This window comes from Adiantum capillus-veneris, chromosome 10 (assembly GCF_014529385.1).
Source record: "Adiantum capillus-veneris isolate H3 chromosome 10, ASM1452938v2, whole genome shotgun sequence".
In the NCBI taxonomy this organism is placed as follows: domain Eukaryota; kingdom Viridiplantae; phylum Streptophyta; class Polypodiopsida; order Polypodiales; family Pteridaceae; genus Adiantum; species Adiantum capillus-veneris.
The window spans coordinates 28,643,642-28,663,499 of record NC_140940.1 but is presented as its reverse complement, the minus strand read 5'-3'; the positions used below and the strand labels follow the sequence as shown (position 1 = coordinate 28,663,499).

General features: G+C 42.3%; 1 protein-coding gene across 1 annotated transcript; it reads left to right on the top strand.

Moving 5' to 3' along the window:
* The first annotated feature begins 447 nt into the window (after positions 1 to 447).
* On the top strand, positions 448 to 4,092 carry LOC147448614 (uncharacterized). Its single transcript, XM_086521180.1, has 4 exons — positions 448 to 1,129; positions 1,237 to 1,692; positions 2,911 to 3,408; positions 3,573 to 4,092. The coding sequence occupies exons 1-4, from the start codon at positions 701 to 703 to the stop codon at positions 3,654 to 3,656; spliced, it is 1,467 nt and encodes a 488-aa protein (XP_086377306.1). The 5' UTR covers positions 448 to 700; the 3' UTR covers positions 3,657 to 4,092.
* Positions 4,093 to 19,858: the final 15,766 nt, after the last annotated feature.

Genomic DNA, 19,858 nt, shown 5'->3' with positions numbered 1-19,858 from the left:
GCGCAGATTCCTATGCGAATCATTCTCCGGCTTCTGAGGAGTCAGGACCTCACCCTTTAAAAGTGGAATGCCAGGAGTCGATTTCAAGCCCCGAGGGCGTGCGGAGAAAATCGTTACCATGCCTAACCACAAGCACCGGCTGCTGGTGTTGCCATCACTGGTACATTTTAAAAAAGAGCAGCAAACTCTCCACCTGCTCCATCTTCGCCTCTGTCTCTTGTTGCTTCACCACCTCATACTTTTTCATTGTGCATCGCCCACCTCTGCCTTGGATGGTTGACGCCCTCGCTTGCGCATCACCCTCTGCCTTGGATGGCTGACGCCTTCGCTCGCTCACCCTCGCTCGTGCTTCCTCGTTCAGTTAGCAAGGGGATCTTCCCAGATTCTTGCTAATAAGAGATTAAAACTGATTGGGTGCCCCATACTGCATAAGCACCAAAACTGGCAAAGTTATGATCTGTGTGCAAGGTTACGTCACTGGTGGTCGACCCGCCTTGTATGCTCGAAACACTAACTTGTAATGCCTCTGAACTTTCACTCGCGAGGCTGGATTTTCTTTTTCTTTCTCAGAAACGACAGGGAAGGAGGAGGCGGAGAGGATGGATCATGGGTGATGGGCGAACTGGCAGCGCTTGTACCGACCTTCTTCTCATTTTGAAAAGACCGTTTTAACGAATCGGCGATCGCCATTGAGCCAAGAATGCCTGGCCATGAATGGAGAACAGCTGCAGAGAGCGTGAACGATGAAGAGGATGGGGGACAATCTGCAGAATTTGAGGAAGAAGGAGATCTTGGTGTGAGTGCAGACGAGTTCGAGCTCATGTTCAAGAGGTTCGCACAGGAGGAAATTCCTTTGCGAGTCTTGGAAGTTAAGGTAGAGGGCAACAGAAGGACTCGCTCTTCTGTTATTCAAGATCACATAGAGCCTCTCAAGAAGGCTGAGACTACTCGGCAGCTCTTGCGTGAAGCTGCTCATGCTGTCGAGCGCATTGAGCACCTCGGTCTCTTCAGGAATTTCACCCTCGCCCTTGAAACAGGTCCAGTCCAAGGATCTGTTATTGTTGTCTTGTATGTTGAAGAAGCACCAAGGCCCTTTTCTGTCAATCTTACGAGCTTCTCAGCAGCCAAGGTATCCCCCTTTCTGTGTTGATATGCTTGCCATACACTCACACTACCAAAGGGCTGAACCTATGTGTGTTTAGCTTAAGAAGAAAGTAATGGAGTGCAGAAATGCAGGATGCAAGGTCAGCTTTTGGAGGCTCCTTCAGGTGGAAGAATGTGCTAGGGTATGGAGAAACATGGGATGCAACATGCAGCTATGGCTGGGATGAAGATAGTGATTTAACTGCTGGAATCCATCTTCCTTGGTTTGGGCGACTATCTAACCATCTGGCAGCAAGAGTAGCCGTACATGTACCGGAATGGTTGAACTTCTCGTCTTACAAAGTGGGGATTACAGGGGTCACAATTGGGTTCTCAGATAAACATCATGATCTAAGCTACAATGTCACCTGGAAACCTTTGCAAGATGATAATGGCCCAGATGCACCTACATTGTTGCCTGCTCTGAAGTACTCTTTTAAGGTTGATCATCGGGATTCTGTTTCTAGGCCAAGAAGGGGTTATGCCTTTAAGTTTGCTACTCAGGTTGTTGGAGGGAGTTCAGACTTGTCAAGGCATTCTGCTCGCCAGGTATTTTCTTTTCTTGTTTCATGATCATACTTTGCTTTGGAGCGATATATGTTTTGCATCGTATGTAAAGGATAACATGTCACAATTGAAATTTGAACATCAGTTAGTTGTGTATATGCTTTACAAAGGCAAGCTACATGGTGTTACCTTGCCATCATAAAAATACTTGTAAGCATACTAACGTAAGAAAGTTGAGAAATTGCTAGTTGTTTGCATAGCATTGAAATTTGTATTTGGAGGGTGTAAAAATTGGACACGTGACAAAAAATTTAGGCGTGTGAGGATTTAGGCCTGATTCACAGCATGGCGGAAGAGAGAGATGGCGTAGCTGCCAGCAGATCTACATGTTCACACAGTGCGGTGGAAGAGGCAGCGAGGATGCGTTGTTCATGTGGTTGGAGCAGGCTGCGAGTGGTCTGATTGGATGAGCGTGTGCTCAAATCTGCTGTGATGTGTTTTGGGTGGCAATTTTGTATTTCCAGGAAGGGGGGGTGGTGGTTTCCGGAAGAAGATTGCCGAGGGAGGAACTTTTTGTACCTAATAGGAGGCTGCCATGTGGAGATGACTCAGCTTGCACTGATTGCCTCCACCCATCCGAACACAGCCTTAGTGTAGCTGACAGCATACCTCGTAAGAGTTTGACCTTCGGCAGTTTAATTTGCTGGCCTGAATCGACAAGCGCTATTGTTGAATAGGTCCTCATTTCAAAACAAAACATACTATCCTCTCTCAACTTGCAGGTGAGAGGGCTCAGGGCATTCGTGAATCGTGATACAGTTCTCAATGAATGTACATCACAATCTTTGCTATTGAAACCTAAGACCTTGCAGCTTGGACTTAAGAGTCCTTTAGTTATGAAGTTTTTCTTTAGCTTGACTTACGAATTGTATGGTCGAGTTATGTCTTTCTGGACTGGCCCTTCATTGCGGGTTATGCTTCCTTTTGTTCATTTAAGCAGTGTCTGTTGGATGGGCAGATGGTCATTTCCAGAAAGTGTGGAACATGCCTCTTTTTAGGAGAATGGAGGGCACCACACCCATGGGCTTGTTTGATGTTTTATAGCACCCGCTAAAATTACTTTATTTAAGCAATCAGTGGCTAGTGCAAATGCTAGATCAAAGAGCTTATAAAAGCGTCAACTTCATGTTTAGTTGCCTGAGAGGCGCATTTTCTGTTGCTTGTCTTGATATATCATCTTCTGTTTTTTATTGAATGCAGGATGTTGATTTCAGATTAGCGATTCCTTTGAGCTCCTCCTTTAATGGAGCTCTAAACTTTGGGTTGTCGGGAGGAATCATGCTGCCTTGGACCAAGGACTACCAAAAATCAATCTTTTCGAGCGATCGTTTTTTTGTGGGGAGACATTCTTCTCTAGTGAGTGAAATGAATGGTCCGACGACAATTTTAAATCTTATTTCTAGAGGTTTAAATAAGGCCAAGCCAAAGAAAATTGAAAATGGAAAAGAAACCTCAGGCTTTGAGACAGGCTTTAAAGGGAATCTCGCCGCAACTGGCTTTGCAGACCTTTCGTTTGATCTTCCTTGGGGAGGCCATAGAAAGCAGAGTTTGTACGGTCACTGTTTCATTTGTGCTGGTAATCTTGTTGATCTCAGTGAACCAGGAAGAGCTTCCAGTCGCTTCCAAAGCTTTATGTCATCATTGAGGTGCTTTGTTGGGGCTGGCATCGTGTTTCCAACGCAATTTGTTCGACTTGAGGTCTCTCTCTCTCTCTCTCTCTCTCTCTCTCTCTCTCTCTCTCTCTCTCTCTCTCTCTCTCTCTCTCTCTCTCTCTCTCTCTCGATCTCTCGATTCACTTAGTAACCTATCGACACTTGTGCAGTGCTTTACTTAAATCTTTTTCATGATGTTTTGCTCTGTAGGTAAACTTCTGCCAAATGCTAGGGTCTGATAGCAATCATGGAAGCAAACGTGGAGTCCAAATAGGGTTTTCCTCTCCTGGTTAGAGAATGACAGATCGAAAGTCCTGTTTTAAGGTGCTTCTGAGAAGTGTTTTTGCTGTTATATTGAGAAGTGCTGGGCTTCTTGATGGCGGAGTCGTTTAAAATACCTCCTTTGAGGTGCTGCTACTGAGAAGTGCTTTTGCAATTATAGTGAATAGTGCTGGGCTTTTTGATGGTGTAGTCATCATTTGTTACAGAAGTTGATGGATGTTTACAAGATACTCGATGAATTATTCTAGAATATAGATGGTACACATAACCATACCATACATTGTCAATATTGGCAATTGTGGATTTAGCTCCATTGACAAGAATAAACGAGCTGAGCTGGTGCCTGGCTTCAAGCTGAAATTTTCCTCCTTGTCTGAACACCGCTGTTTCTGTTGAAACTATTGTGTTTAGAACAACTTTCTTTCCTAATTGTTGCGGCTTTATATCACTCGTATTTCTTGCATCATTGATCTTGGCTTTTCTTACAGCTGCTGGCCAGGAAGGGAAACAGCAAGCTTTTTCTTATTTCTTAAGCATGGTAAGCATTTGTGTACAGAGGTTCTAATTAAATATATCTTTAGTGCTTAGTGTTTAGACCTATAAATAGTGTATTGAAGAAACTCAATTTGCAGAGCACATACCTTCAAGTGTTTAGTGATAAAGTGGCCCCTTAATTCAGATTTTGCTAAACATCTCTTACCAAATTCATCAAGCATAGCTAGTAAATAAGGATGTCAGAAAGTTTCCTAACCTTACTATTGTTTGCATGGCAATCGTCTATTTCAAATCCGAGACTATGCTCGAGCAAGTGATACAAATATAACACTTACAGGATGCAATATGTGGAGAAATGAAAAGTGACAAATTTTGTTGAGATTACTATTGAACAAGCGAAAAAGTGAGGAGGATGGAATATGCAGAGATAGTGCATGCCTGGCCAGGACTATTCCTTCTCACAAAAGGGGGTCAGACAAGCAGCGAGGCATCTCACTGTCTCATTCAGTGTGGGATTGCCTTTGATTGTGCACAACCTCTACTTGTTGCTGAGCATCCAGCGTTGTGATAGTAGAGCAGCTTAACAATCACGTCATGAACTCTTATCACCAGGGGAGGGAGAGAAATGAAATGAAATGAAATGTTATATTAGCGTCTTCAAAAGGCCAAAGTGACCTATGAGACCAGAAAGGTACAATGTGGTGGATCTGATACAAAGTCAGAGTAACAAAAGAGAGAGAGAGAGAGAGAGAGAGAGGTACAACAGCCCTTGAATAACAATGTCGTCGTGGATTTTCTGCTCACAATAGTGCTCTAGAAGAGCTCATGATTGACAATCTCGTCGTGAATTCTCTCTCAGCAGAGAGAGAGAGAGAGAGAGAGAGAGAGAGAGAGAGAGAGAGAGTGGTTCTCTTGCCTCTTCCCTCTTTTTCACCACACACACACACAGTCATGAAGGCTTGCAGATGGAGAGAGAGCGAGAGCATTTGCACAAGATTCCCCTTTGTTTTTGACTTTTCCATAATCGTGGGCACATATTACTAGCTCAATATTTGAAACAACAAGATCAATATTTGAAACAACATATTACTAGCTCAATATTTGAAACAACAAGATCTTTCTGAATTGGACTGGTTTACGTAGACTCCTTTTTTTGGGAGAAAAACTGAAAATGTATTTATGTAGAGACATTTACTTTATGCCCGGTTTAGGAAGACTTTTGTATATGCCCATAAAGTTGCAAGCACCTGTTGTGTTCAAACTTAAGCCAAAATGGAGATTTTCGCATTTGCTATGGTGTTGTGCATGCACCGTGGATTCTACTATATCTGCAATTCCAACCATCTCTTCTCTTCTTTTCCAAGGTGTGTCTACACCAAGGAACTTGCGTTGTTTAGCATAATGCGGTGAGAATATGTGTCTTTTACTTGGGCAAGAAGAGCCTTGTTTCACGTCAGTTAGATTCTAGATGTTCTGATCAGTTGAGAGATCTTGTGATCTCATATTTTGCAAAGATGATGCATGTTTTCAAAAATTTTAATTTGACAATCACTTTATTCTGCTTTTAATTTGGCGGAGCTGTCGTCAGAATATTGAGCTGGACTTTTGATTGATTTCGACATACTTCACTAGGGTTATGATTTCTTCCTCATAAAGCTATCCGTGTCATGGATGTAAAAATTCTGGTGGGTTTTCCTTGCTTTGAGGTTCCCACTAATAATTCTTAACTTAGAAAAAGCAATTTGATGGTGCTTTTGTTTCTATGAGGTGCTTCAATGGATATTGTGCTACTAGGGTATACGAATGAGATAGAAGAATGGAAAGGAGATAAAGATCTAGTTTGCTAGAGAGTAGTTTGGTCTGGGAAGAGCTCTATGGGGGAGGGAGTTCTTCCATTTTATTAGCAATGTAACATGTTCGAGCAAGTGACCTCAGGCATTGGACGTGCACCATCAAGCAAGAGCAAAGCATATGCATCTCCATGACCACCATAGAGAATGTATTTTGAGATAAGGAGGGGATTTTGTTTAATTTTTTTGCTTGGATACTTAAGTGACCACTTCTTTACCACATGCATTGCCGCCGATAGGTGTCCCCATACCATGAAAACAATGGAGGAGCTTTGACCGATTGTCACAAGAGATCGTTGGTAGTGAAGGAACACTCCCCTCAACACATGCATGTAAAGAGAGTGACAGTGGGGCTACTTGGTGAATGTTTTATTGAAGAGACTTTATCAACATCAGCATAACAAAACTCCTCAATCACGAGCAATATCTAATACCTTATTTATATACCCATCTTGTAGTACTAAAAAGACTTGGCTGTTTGATGCATGAAACGACAAGAAAGGGTGGCCGTGACTAGTAGCCTAATGCATGATACATTGGGGCGCCTGACCTCGCAATGAGCCTAGGGACAATTCTGTGAAGTATGCTTTGGGGACTTCTGCTATACATGTGTGTGTGTGTGTGTGTGAGAGAGAGAGAGAGAGAGAGAGAGAGAGAGAGAGAGAGACCTCTATAAATTTAACCAGTGAGCCTTAGTTTCCTTTTATCTCTGATCAAGAAGAGATGGGAGATTCTTTCAGATTTTGGGATTAGAGAAACCCTCTAATTGTGATACAAATGGGGATTTCCACATCCACAACCATTATCAAAGTCATACAGTCTCGCAAGCATAGGAAAAGCTCACTAGGTTGGCACCTTCCTGAACCAATAATTGAGTTTACTTGGGATCTTGGAGAGCTGCAAGGATTTCTACCAACCTTAGAACCTTGTCAATCAAAGGTCTCCTTGTTTGAGTACTAAAGGATCGGCCCATAAGTCATACTTAGTCAGACCTCTATGCTTGGTTGGAGGCTTATAACATGCTTCCCTGTGGGTGTTCTAGGCACATATAGGGAAGGTCAAGGTAGCTCGTTGGATTTTGTATTTCATGTGGATGTTTTTTCATGATTTGGTAGCTGTTCTCTTTGTATATGCGTACTTTCTATAAGCTAGATATGCACAATCTTCTCCCCTGTGAGATAGTAAATTTACATCTAGCCTTGTAATGCATAGATGAATAAGGTAGTCAAGATCCTACTAATAGAGTGTGGTATCAAAGTAATCTCCATTATCAAGAATAATAAGATTCAAACCTCTCTTCGTAAGTGCTAAAAACCTATGTATGGTGAATAAGGGGAAAACAATGAGGTGGGTGGGTACATAATTGCTAAGCCAAGTCCAGCTAGTAACACAAAGGAAGAGGTGCCAAGTCATCAACAAAAATTAGACTTCTAAGCCACCTCCAAAAAGTAAGTACGATGCCACATCCATAGAAGAGGGAAAAGGGAGAGGATGCCAAACCAGTCCCAAAGAATAAGGCTAAGACAAAGAAAGACACAAGGAAGAGAACAAAAACAAAGATAAAAAGGTAGAGGTTGTAGTAGAAAAGAAAGATTTTCATAGAAACAAAAATATACAAAGGAGAAGGAGTCTTCTCATTTCCAACAAAAAGGTTTCCACCCATAGTAAGTTCCAAAGTATCACATACCCCAATGTTTTTGGAGGAACCCTAGCAAGCCCTTGGCATCATCCATGAACTCCAAGAAAAACAAAGAAACCCCTGGCTATGACTTTGTACTAGTCTTTTTTCACATTATATTAGAGCTTGCATTTGCATCTTGTAGATCAGCTTTTAAGTGCCTTTCAACAAATCTACTTCATATGGCATGTCATGGAGAAAGAAGTAACAAAAGGATCAAATTTTTCCAATTTTCATCTCATTTGTCATTTTTGAGGTGTAGAAAAATAGATGCATAGAGTTTTGTGTATGGCAAGTTGTGGGCAAAGCATGGAAAACTTGCTTCTATCTAATGGTGCATTAGGGCAATTAAGAAGCAAAAAGAAACAGTTCACCAACTATGTAAAGGAAGAAGGGCCACAACCCTCTTGCAACCGTTCTGCTTTTGTAAGCTGTATAATTAGTGATGGGCTTTTCAAAATTTAGCCTTCGAGCCAAAAAACCAAGAGGTTCATAAACTGCAACAATGCATTTTTATTTCACTTCCCCTCCATATTCAATGAACAAAGTACCTCTTGTATAGGTAAGAGAATATGGCATTTAGTGACCTCATATGTACTAAACGATGTTCCATATGTTAGAGGGATAGAGAATTTAGAGTAAAATACAAGGAGTGTACTTAAAACCAAATGGACAGTGCCCTCTAGTACATCTTTGACCTTGTTTTCTCTTCTTCTTAGGATTTGCAAGCCAATGAAAAGTATTCAAATTTTTGTCACACATTCCATAGGCTGGCATTCTAGTATACTTAAGCTTTAAAATCTATGAAATCTATAGTCTTATTATAGAGATTTTTCACTTTCATTAACAAAAAAATTTCTAATAATGGATGTAAAATGAGCTACTTACAATTTGGAATGTATAGAAGGTTGAACCTCACAAGATCAACACAAATCTCCTTGCATATTAACATGCAAAACCAAGACCTCCTTAATTGACCTCTTGCTATTGTATTCTTCCTTCCTATCATGGCAAGGACTGTTTACTTGTGGACATTTTTTTTCTCGTGCTTTGCTGCATGATTCTCAAACTTTGTCTGGCTATGGTTGTTGAAATCCACCTATTTTGCTTATCATATGTGTTGTAGGTGAGAATAGATTCAATAAAAAGACAAATCATTTGATTGCGTAGAGACTGCCATAACTAAGAGCTCAAGAGTGGAGGGAAGAGAGAAGAAAAAAAGGAAAAAAAAAATCAAAACCAAATTTTTGCAATGTAAATGGATAGAAAGAAGAGGAGTTTAAGTGAAAGCCGCATATTCAAACATTGGCATTTGAAAAGGACATCACTGGTTGTAAAGAGAGGTGAAAGGGGCCTCTAGTATAATGGAGTCGAAATTGATAGTTGGGGGAGATTACCTCTTCACCTCAAAAAATCGACACTTACATGACACTCTCTCAAAAAGAAATATCAATCTTAGAATCCAAACCTATCTTGAAAAATGAGGATTTGGTAACAGAAAGTATCCTCTCATTGGTTGAGAGAACTCTCTCCCTACATGATAAAAGGTGAAAAACTGACCTCAAACTTCCCCTATTGTGTGAAAGCCATAATTCCAATGGTCAAACTATGCACTCTCTCTCAAGGAAAAATATTGTGAGGGTAGAAAATTCTTAGAAATCATGTCGCATGTAAATAGTGGCCTCCGCAAAGATTGCATCACATTCAAGATAAAGCTGACCACTAGCACCTCCTTTTATATGGTACTCATGTCATGACCCAAAGCCTATGCCACCGAGCTTAAATTCACGAGAAGTGCAAGCCCAATATCTACCTACATAGTGGTGTACTCTCTCATCTTAGCATCATTAGGACTTGTTTGGGGTCTTCTTGGGCCCTTTAAATTAGACGCTTAGGAAAGTGCTTAAAATGCTAATGACGGTTTGACCAAGCTAATGGCCTAGGCCTGCTAATACATATTTGCATTTATTCTATAAAGAAAATAGGTCTCGACATATCTAGTCACTAGATCCTCTCAGCTTTTTGGGCCTCCACATCCCTCCATGTAATTTTGGGTATTAGTGCAGTCCCACATATCACTTCCCCATTTTTTATTTGAAAAATCTCGTCACTTCTCCCTCCCCCCTTTTGGAGGTGTTGCAAATGTATTTCTCTCTCTACACCCTCTCTCTAAAATGAGTTCGGGGAGCTATGCTTGGGTTTAGGCTTCTTTTTCCTTCTGTAGAAACCATAGCCTACAGATTTGAAGCTCCTCTACCTCCCTCACTCTCTCCACCCTCTCTGTCTCTCATGTAATAGCTCACCATAGCTCTTTCTCTCTCTCTCTCTCTCTCTCTCTCTATTGTGCATTGGTGCAGATCTTTAAATCCTTGCAAGCTCCATCTCCATCTTCATTGGCATCTCCACCTCCACCTCCACCTCCACCTCCACCTCCACTTTCACCTCCATCTCCATATCCATTTCCATCTCCATCTCCAGTTGCATTTGCACCTCCATATCCATCTCCATCTCCAGCTACAATGGCTATGCAAGACATCACCAACAAGCCTTTGAAGTTCAGATTACATGTCAATTTGGAGCGCGACTATACAACTTTGCAAAGCAATCAAGACATTCGGTCTATTTTGATGGGCATGCTACGATTGCAAGGGAGGAAAGCCATTGACCTTTGGATGTATAGTGCAATTTACCCCCTTGATTTTCACAGACGGGTGCATCTCCACCATTCTACAACATCATGTAGCTCTTACGCTTTTTGGGTGATGGCTATCACAAATTGTTAGGCTATTTCCAAAGGCTTTACACTTTGTACTTGCAAGATCTCTCAACACGTAATCAAATTCAAACAAAACTAGACATGGTGCAAGTCACAAGCTTAGTTGAAAAGGAACAATTTTGGGCATCATCCTTGACGACAAAGGAGCAACTCATGGTGCAAATAGCGGAATTAAGGAAGCAACTTGCAGAGAAAAAAGTGAAGCTTGACAACAATAAAAGAAACATCGATCGGGTCATAGAAAATTACATGCATCTTCGGCATTCAACTTGAAATCTCAGACGGCACGCCAACCACTTTAATCACCTTCGTATGGGATTCAAAAAGTGACAACAAAAGCGTAGGGCTATGGGGCTCCTTGCTAAACTTGGAGGCGCTCATAAGAGATGTGTGCACCAAACAAGGTAATCGCAAGTTGTAAGAGTGAGAATTGTTAGTAAAATTTAGTAATTGACTCCTTATTTATTTGCTTTTTGTAGAGAATGTGTGGAAGTAGTTCTAGGTTGCAACAATACCAAGGAGTCGGTGAAGGCATCCATACTTCGGCATGTGGTTGATGAGAAAGAAATTCTAAATACGATCTTTGATCTTGCATGTGCTACATTGCAACAATCCCTTCATAAAATACTGCTCAAGGAATTTTAAAATATTATCCCCCCTTGCGACATGCTTATAGTGTGCGACCCAGTCGGTATCATTGATAAGGGGTACAAAGCATTATATACATGCATCACATGGTGTGTACGCAGAAAAAGAATGGCTCAATCAATGTTACCAACCCCGAACAGTATGGCTATGGCAAGAAAAACCTCAAACAATGACGTTTCAACCCTACTAGATGGCAACATGCCGATGTCCTCAAAGAGTTTTGTTTACAACTGGTTCAACAATGTTTACTTGAAGTAGAAGCACTAAAAAGAGCTATGATCCAATATAACAATATTACAATAGAGGAGACATGTGGAAAAGCTATATATGTGTTAAAATTAGATGAATGCCAGGTTGTTAAAGGCCGGCGGGTGGAGCGCATAAGCCTCACACTCATGAGCAAGGCACTAATGGGAAAGGGGTTAGAACATGAAGAGGAGGCCGAGTTGCTTGACAGGAACCAAAAAGGAAATATTTTTATGGGGTGAAATTAGAGAAGAACATATGGTGGCAAGCGGCATAGGCACTCCCACACAAAGACCATGAAAATTTGAGGTGGTATTTCAACCGTGAAGGTATTCAATTGGCAATAGATTGAAAATGCAATGGGAAACTCCTCAATTTCCCTGGCATTGGAGACTTTAAAACAGAGTGGCACCTTGGTGGTGACTTGAAGACCCTAAAATGCATGGTGGGCACTAAGGGTGGTGAAAATACTTTATTTCCATGCATTTTTTGTTACCATGCAAAGATTCCTAGGGATGTATTGGGGAAGGGCACAAGGGGGTCAGAAGACCAAAATTCCGTTAGCAAAGAAGGTGCTAGGATCCCAAACAAGAATCAAAAGGCCAAGAGGGGCATGTGTGGTTCATTGGCATCATGACTTGTGACCAAAGCAAGCCACCATCTCGTGCAGAGGAGGATCCAAATTGGCATCCCATTCTTTTAGTTCCCTTAATCAAGTACATGTGTGTTTCTTGTATTTGAGGCTTTGAATTTTGGACAAGTTGCTAATGCTCCACATGGATTATGCATGGAAATGGAGTCAGAGTTGCGGCGCTGAGAGGAGTGCATTTGAGCGCTTGAAACGACCTTGTCATCAGTGGGGCTTCACACCAATGCAATAACCCTCTCAAGGGACCGCAAGAACCCAACAACCACACAAGATAACCCTAATAAGATATGTATAGGTGGTGCAAAGGCAAGAAACTTGCTTTCAAACTATGGTGAGGCTCAAAGCCATACTCCTTTTCAGATATGGAAGCAAGTGTGTGACATAACAACCTACCTTGGAAATGAGGCAGCACTAGGGATAAAGAGAGCGCGTGTGTGAGAAGCATGCAATGAGATGATGAGGCCTCTTGAGCTTCCACACCTTATTGAAGATGAGATACAATCATTCAAGGTGTCTATAAATAAATTCATAGAGCTAACGGTCAATGCATGGAGCGAAACCCATATCACACATTACATGCATATCTTGTTCGCCCATGGTCCATACTTTCTTGATGAATATGGATCCCTTGTGCTCTAGAGAAATCAAGGGATGGAAAGATAACACTATCAGGCAAAGGATGCCTATTTCAAGAGCACTCAGCATGGTGGCGGCAAGATCTGTAGCAACATGTTTTACGAGTTGTTCAATTGGTTCTACCGTGCACTAGCCACTAGGAAGAAGCAAAGGACAAGGGGAAACTTGTCTCTTAGGCACCATATTATGAAAGTGGTGAGTGATGGAAGAACGCAAGGATACCATGGGTCAAATGCAAGCAAAAGAGCATCAGTGTGGCAGAGAAGTCAACGGAGAGTAGGGCGTGTGTGGCTTCTCATGCAGTAAAGTTTGTAATTCCACTTTTTGGAGAATATTAATGAGAAATTATAACTTTTGTAAAAGTTGAGTCCTATAAATATCAAAGTGAGTTTTTAAAAGTGTTTATAAGTTTGTGAGTTCTCTCTCTCTCTCTCTCTCTCTCTCTCTCTCTCTCTCTCTCTCTCTCTCTCTCTCTCTCTCTCTCTCTCTCTCTCTCTCTCTCTCTCGTCTCCTCCTCCCTACTCTCACCTCTAGCCATGGAAACCAACAACTAGGAAACAAAAAACATCCCGAAAAACTTGGCCAACATCACAATTGAGAAGTTCTTTGATTGTTTTGATCCACTCCCACATGCTCAGAGGTCAGCGATACCCAACATCGAGCAACTACAGTAGCTAAAGGCAGAGACAGAGCGCTTACAAACTGAGAGAAAGATTTAGGAGAAAACAAAATTTGATCAAAATCAACAAGATACCCAAAGGTTAAAGGTGCAAGAGTTTTATGATAAAGAAGATATATCTGTTCGTAGAGGCAAGGATAACTTACAAGGCACTCCAAGAGCTACGATACACATGCGACAAGATTGTTGAGATCTTAAACATAGAGATCACTACAAAGTACAAGAGACGTCGAGAGCAGAGGCCTTGCACAGATGCACAACTACTCATGGATGAGCAGGTGGTCGAGGTCATAGAGAAGATTTGTCATAGCACCATTCGAGAATAATTTGAGAATTTCTTGCAAGACGAAAGGATGAGGGAAGAAGAACGATGAAGGGCAAGGGTGGAAGAGGCAAGCCGCCTTGCAAGGGAGAGAGAATCAACAAAGAAGAGAGCGGAGGAGGAAAGGGCCAAGAAGGACACCCAAAAGAGCCCCAAGAAACCGCCCTAGAAGAGTCCAAAGAAGGCCAAACAACCCCCGCCTAAAGAAGCAAGTGAAATTAGTCATGCACCAAAAGAAAAGACAGTGAAGAAGAGGAAGAATCCTCCACAAATTGCAGAGGAGGCCAACTAGAGTGATGAGAGATGAAAGAAGTACCGCAATGATAATGTCCCCTGGGCTAGCATTGTCAAGCCTACACTACCACTAGCATCTCTCAACAACAAGTGTCGCTGGAGACCTGGCACGTGTGCATTGCATGAAATCCACAAGTATCAAAAGAGTACAGAGCTTATAATCCCTAAGTCCCCATTTTCACGGTTTGCGAAAGAGATTATGGATGAGTACTCAGATAGTGTGACCAAGGTGCAAGCAGCGGCACTAGCTGTATTACAACAACACTCTTGTAGAAATCTTTCTCGCTATCAATGGTTTGTAGAGCTGTAGCCACGAGGGAATCCATGGAATTATGTCCCTCTGGCAAGGCGAGTGTGTTGATGATGGGAGCAGAGGAGTAGTCCACTTGGAACTAGGTCTTGTGACTGGGGTTCTCTGTATCACAAACCCCAACATATATTGAAAGGACATAGAGGGCTTCTTCTTCATGCATCTCAAGGGAGTGGGTAATTTCATCAAGGAAGAGAAATTCTTGACCGTCCACTATAATTGGATGTAGGGTGCACAAGAGAAGCTTTGGGATCTCATCTTTGACATCCTCCCCTTCCAAAGGAGGCTCACCTTGGAGACATAGGAGGGCCAATGAGGCCTCTTCCTGGTTAGACATCTTCTCCTCATCTTCTCCTCATCTTCTCCTCTTTGGGGTCCGCCTCCTTTACAAGAGTCCTTGGAGATGGCTTCTTGCGGTCACTACCTTTTCCCTTGTTTTTATCAATTGCCTCCATCACCATCATAACGAGAGCCATGTCCCACCTCAAAAATCCCGTGCCGATGTTGCCCATGCTTAGGTCTATGAGGTTGTCCTCCTCTTCCTGTTTGTAGTGTTCCTTGGTGAGCCCTGTCACCCTACCCAATAAAAGCAGAAACTATTGTCTTCTCTAAAGGTGTGCTTGACGAGATCAACCAGCACCCACGAACCTTCTTCATCTTCAAAATTGATGGATTACTCTGCTATATGTGTCTCCATGTCGGATGTAAGTGCTTCAAATGCATCATCATGCAGATCGATGATAGCCTCCATGTTGATGGATACCTAGAACATGGCATTAAGATTCTCCATCATGTGTCCTAGGCCATGCATAAGGAGTTGGTCAATGAGGGCTTGATTAGCAGCAGCCATTCTTACTGGTGGAGTGCAAGGGACAATTACACGTGCTTGGGGATGGATAGAGCAAGTTAGCTGTGGCGAAGATGAGAGAAACTCAAAAACAAGAAAGTGACTTTAAAATGGGCCTTGCAAGTTGGTTATAAAGACAATTAAAAAAATGACACTTTAGAAAACTTAAAATTTCACAGGTAATTAAAATTCAAATGTTCTCTTCCACGGATAGCTCGGGGCTATGCTGCATAATATTGCAGTCCAAACACCACAATTTTAAACACCACCAACTCCACCACCCACCACAACTCTAAAGTCACTTAACACTTCTAAAATTGAAAATTAGACATTCTCAAATCATAAATTAGACAAAGTTGCATTAGTATGAGAGTATTACGTTGCAACGGTAATTGTTTGTTTGATTCAGATACATCTAGGGAAGGGGATGCTCTTAAAAGAAAGGACCTCTCCTTTCTCTTACGCAAAGGGTTGCCACCGATTATAACCGAGTAGTCTATTTTGAGCTCAAACCTAAGTGCCAAGTACTCCCTTAGATTTTCCATATTCCAATCAGCATTGACGGCCATGTCCCACACTTCCTCTTACTTGCACACATGCACTTCAACCTACTACATATCAGTGATGTTTGAATCGTCTGCTTCCACCGTTGATACTAGAATATAATGGAGATTTTTTTCTTTGCAATGTGGTATCGGATGATCATTTTCTCTGTCACAACCATGCCCTTTATGGTATCCCCATTGTGTTGAACAATTGAGTTCCAAACAGATGGAAGGAAGGCATTCATTGCTGTTCCATCCTTAGCAATCCACATGATAGGCATCCGATGAACATCATCTACCTTGAAATAAAAAAAAGATGCAGAGGCATAAAAGATCGCGAGGCCCTCGGGAGCCCAAGTTTCAAGATCACTAGCTGCCACGCACAGAATCTCTACCTCCTCACAAAGCTTTTGAAGCCTGCTATGAGACCGTGGAGACTAACACATGCACTCTCCACCCATCCTTGTCATATATAGGCTCATAGCCTACTAAATATGGCACCCCTTGACCGCATGTGAGTCTTGGCCCTTGGTTTGACATTACTCCCCCCTTGCAGAAGCACTTTTGTCCTTGTCCAGGGCTAAGGGCCAAGACTCACATGCAGTCAAGGGGTGCCATACTTAGCAGGATATGAGCCTATATATGGCAACCCTTGACCACATGTGAGTCTTGGCCCTTGGCCTTGGCCCTTGTCTTGACACCCGTGTGTCAGATCACCTAATCTAGCCTACACACCACCTTGCAGCCTCTAATAAGCCCTCAAACCTCGACCGCCTTCACCTCAGATCCCTACACATCGCAACCCTTAGACCCTCAGAACCCTACGTCATTCCTTGCATCGCTCATCTTAAATTTTAAAAATGACATTGCATATGTAATAAACCCACCAAGCCCTCAATCCCACATGGCCCTTGAAGGTTGCATTTGTCCTCCTCCCCATGCGTAAAAAGTTGCATAGCTTCATCCGCACCATTCCCCATCGTGGTCTTGGATAATAAGAACATTGCCTTTCACAACAAGTGGATTGGTGTTTTGTTGATTGCAGTAGCTAGGTAGTGCAACTAATGGATTCTCCTTGCAAGCCAACTATGTTGAACAAAACACAACATATAACGTAGCCACACCAAAATAATCATAGTGCCAAGCTATGTACACCCCCATGATTTAAATACTGGATAAGATGGTGAAGTCCGCATTAGATTGTCAATGGGAAAGCCCATGTTGAAAGTTTGTGCCAAGATGCATCCGGACCCTACTCTAACATCAAGGTACCTCGGACAAAAGGGTTTTGGGGACTTTGATATATGACCAAACTTGACATATATACAAGAGACCATTTTGAGAACATCATGCTCACACTCTGTACACTGTACATAAGCTTTATGAACAAGCTTTAGGAATCGGGTCAGCGGGGAGGGGGGGAACTCTCCACTATTAACAACATCCCTATACAACGTGCATTCTCAAGAGGGTACTTAAAAAACCCCTTTGTTAAAATGTTCTCATGAATAAATGGATCCCTGTTTTGATAATTTGATAGTCTATTTTTCAAAATGGATTAAAAAAACCCTGTTATTAATTTATCTCTGTTAAATTTTCCTTAAATTTTCAAAAATAAAAAACCTCTCCTATTGAACTCACGTGTGGTATATTATACAATGGATATGCCGGGGTTTAGGAAAGGGTGAAGGGATTAAGAGTTGTTGGCATTATGGCATGCATCATCAAAGTGCCACCCTTTTGATCTAACGATGAATAGATTAAGCCTCCTACACTACTATGTTTTCCATGCATTATTGTGTTCTCATCTCCCTGTGATTCTCAATGGTCTCAAGCCTCCCTAAACTACAATGTTCTCCCTGCACTACCGTGTTCTCATCTCCTTGCAAATCTCTATAATCTCCCTTTTGCCAATCATCAAGTATTTCGGATTAAAGCTATGATTTAGGAAGAGTTAGAAACATTAGGATTTGTTCGGGTCTTCTTGGGCCCTTTAATTTTCTCCAAGCCTAATGCTAGTGATTAAGTAGTGGAGCAGTAGGAGGAAGCCATGTGGACATAAATGTTGGGTTTGTCGAACCCTAATTTCTAGGGGCAAATTTGGACTGTAGGCTTTTCTTTTTTGTAAATGGACATGGAAATTGCAAAATCTTCACATTGTCTCTAATGATGAAACTCTCTGGGCATGGTGTTTGGATTGTGCAAATATTTTTCCATCAACATTTATGGAATGGGAGCTTCTGGAGGCGCTCTCTTGAACTTTTGAGGCTCACTGCTTTGCGTTCAGCTCATTGCTATATTCTAGATGCACTACATTGGAGCTTGCAGAACGGTCCATCTTCTTCTTTGATGCAGATCGGACCTTGAAAACACTTAGTCCCCCAACTTTGATGGACAGTGATTGGCCAATGCATGACAGTACCTCTATTGTATTAACCAAGAGACAGATTGAAAACGAAATCTTCAATGCAATGAAGTGCACGTATGGGTCACATCGAGTAACACTAACATCTTTTATGCTCGGGCCTCGCGAGCTGCTCCATATTCTGTGGGTGAGATTCTGTGAGCGTGATCTACCCACCTCAGCTAGCTTGATTCTAAGTGTGCTTCTGTCCTTGGTGGACATAATAAGCGTGTTGGCGAGGCATATTAAGCGTTTTTTTCCATTGTCTTGCTAAAAGGGGGGAGTCACACCGACTCTAGTCGGGTGGGAATGAATCTTGAAAGCGGATGCGTCTCCTCAAGGGAGCGGCCAAATCAAGGGCATGGGTAATCTGTTAGACAAGGACTTTTTGTTTGCAACTGAAGGTAAGAAAAGGGCGAATGATTCTGTGACCGATGCCTCCAAGCATGAGAAGATTACGAAGCCATCATCTTTTGGCATGCGAACACTTACAGCGGAGATTCTGCACGCGGTGAATTTGTTAAGTCAAAACAAGACTGAAGATGGCTTCATGATGCATGCTGACTTCAATCATGAGCTTTCATTGCAGGGCCTAGAGGCATGTTGCTCCCACTCGGTAATCATATATTTTCTGAGCCAACAGATGTCTGCCCAAGGGTTGTGTGATTGGGTGGTAGCGACGGCGAACAACAGAAACTCCATCTGCCACTTCATATCGGTTGGCAAAGGATTTTATGTGGCTGAGTGCCTTTTCGAGCATGAAGGACCTTGTTATCAAAGGAGGTATATGGGGAGCTTCATACTTTGTGTATGCCATACCTTGGACACCTGAGTTTTGCTCGAATGAAGAGTTTATGAAGTTTTGCCTGATGTGGGTTACACTTGATTACCTTCCTCTTTGGCTCCAGGGCCATGTGGATACTATTGCCAAACTTATGGGCTAGGTGCTATATATTCCCAGGCTGCAGTGGGTCAGACTGGACTTGGATGTTAAAGTATGTATAATGTGGGACATGAGCAAGCCCATACCCAAATACTTAGATCTCAATATGGTAGACTTCGCTGCCTTTTGCCAAGAGTTGGCCATTTTCTCGTTTCCAAACACCTACTACAAGTGTCAAAGAATTGGACATTATGCTAGACACTACCCAGAGGCAGGTGTTGTTATGGCAACCCAGTGATCAAAACAACTTGGAGACGGGTGGCCAGGGAGACAGGGCCTCCTTCAGATTCCAAACAGCCTATAGAGGACACTGATGTCAGTGAGATGCACCAGGAGGAGGTAAGCAAGGAGACATAGCGCCCTAATGAAGAGGTTCAAGATAAGCTAGAGTCAATAAGCATAGAAACTATGAACCTTAGTGGAAGTAGCAAAGAGACAAAGTGCCCTACAGTGGAGGTGCAACACAAGCCAACGATCTTCACTAAGGAAGTTGGATTTCAAAACCCAAAACTGGACCTCATTGGCCATATTGTTAAGGTATCGGGTCCTACAACCACCACTGTGAGTTTGCTAAAAAGAATGGCACGAAAAAAGAGATATTTGCAATATCTCATTTCGGTGGGATATGTCTCTAGATTTGGCTTGGTGGTCAAGGGGTGTGTTGTGGCAGGGTTCTCCCCTTTGTGGCAACCCCAAGCCTTTCTTAGTTCCATTTGTGCTAATGTGAGGGTGGCACTCTTTGTCAGCCGATGTAACAATTTTGTTGTGCTTTTATGTCTTGGTTGATGCCATGGCTCGGAAAGAGCATGGCTTACAATGTACTTTTTTGGTTTGGAAATATTTATAAACCCTCACCATTGTGAGTTTGGAAAAAAAAGGGAGAGTTGTTAAC

What these genes read in the sequence shown, in the direction of transcription:
- LOC147448614 (XM_086521180.1), top strand. Translation starts at nt 701, where the DNA reads ATGCCTGGCCATGAATGGAGAACAGCTGCAGAGAGCGTGAACGATGAA. An exon ending in CGAGCTTCTCAGCAGCCAAG is followed by an intron (nt 1,130 to 1,236) that starts GTATCCCCCTTT and finishes GCAGAAATGCAG; the next exon opens with GATGCAAGGTCAGCTTTTGG. An exon ending in CAAGGCATTCTGCTCGCCAG is followed by an intron (nt 1,693 to 2,910) that starts GTATTTTCTTTT and finishes TATTGAATGCAG; the next exon opens with GATGTTGATTTCAGATTAGC.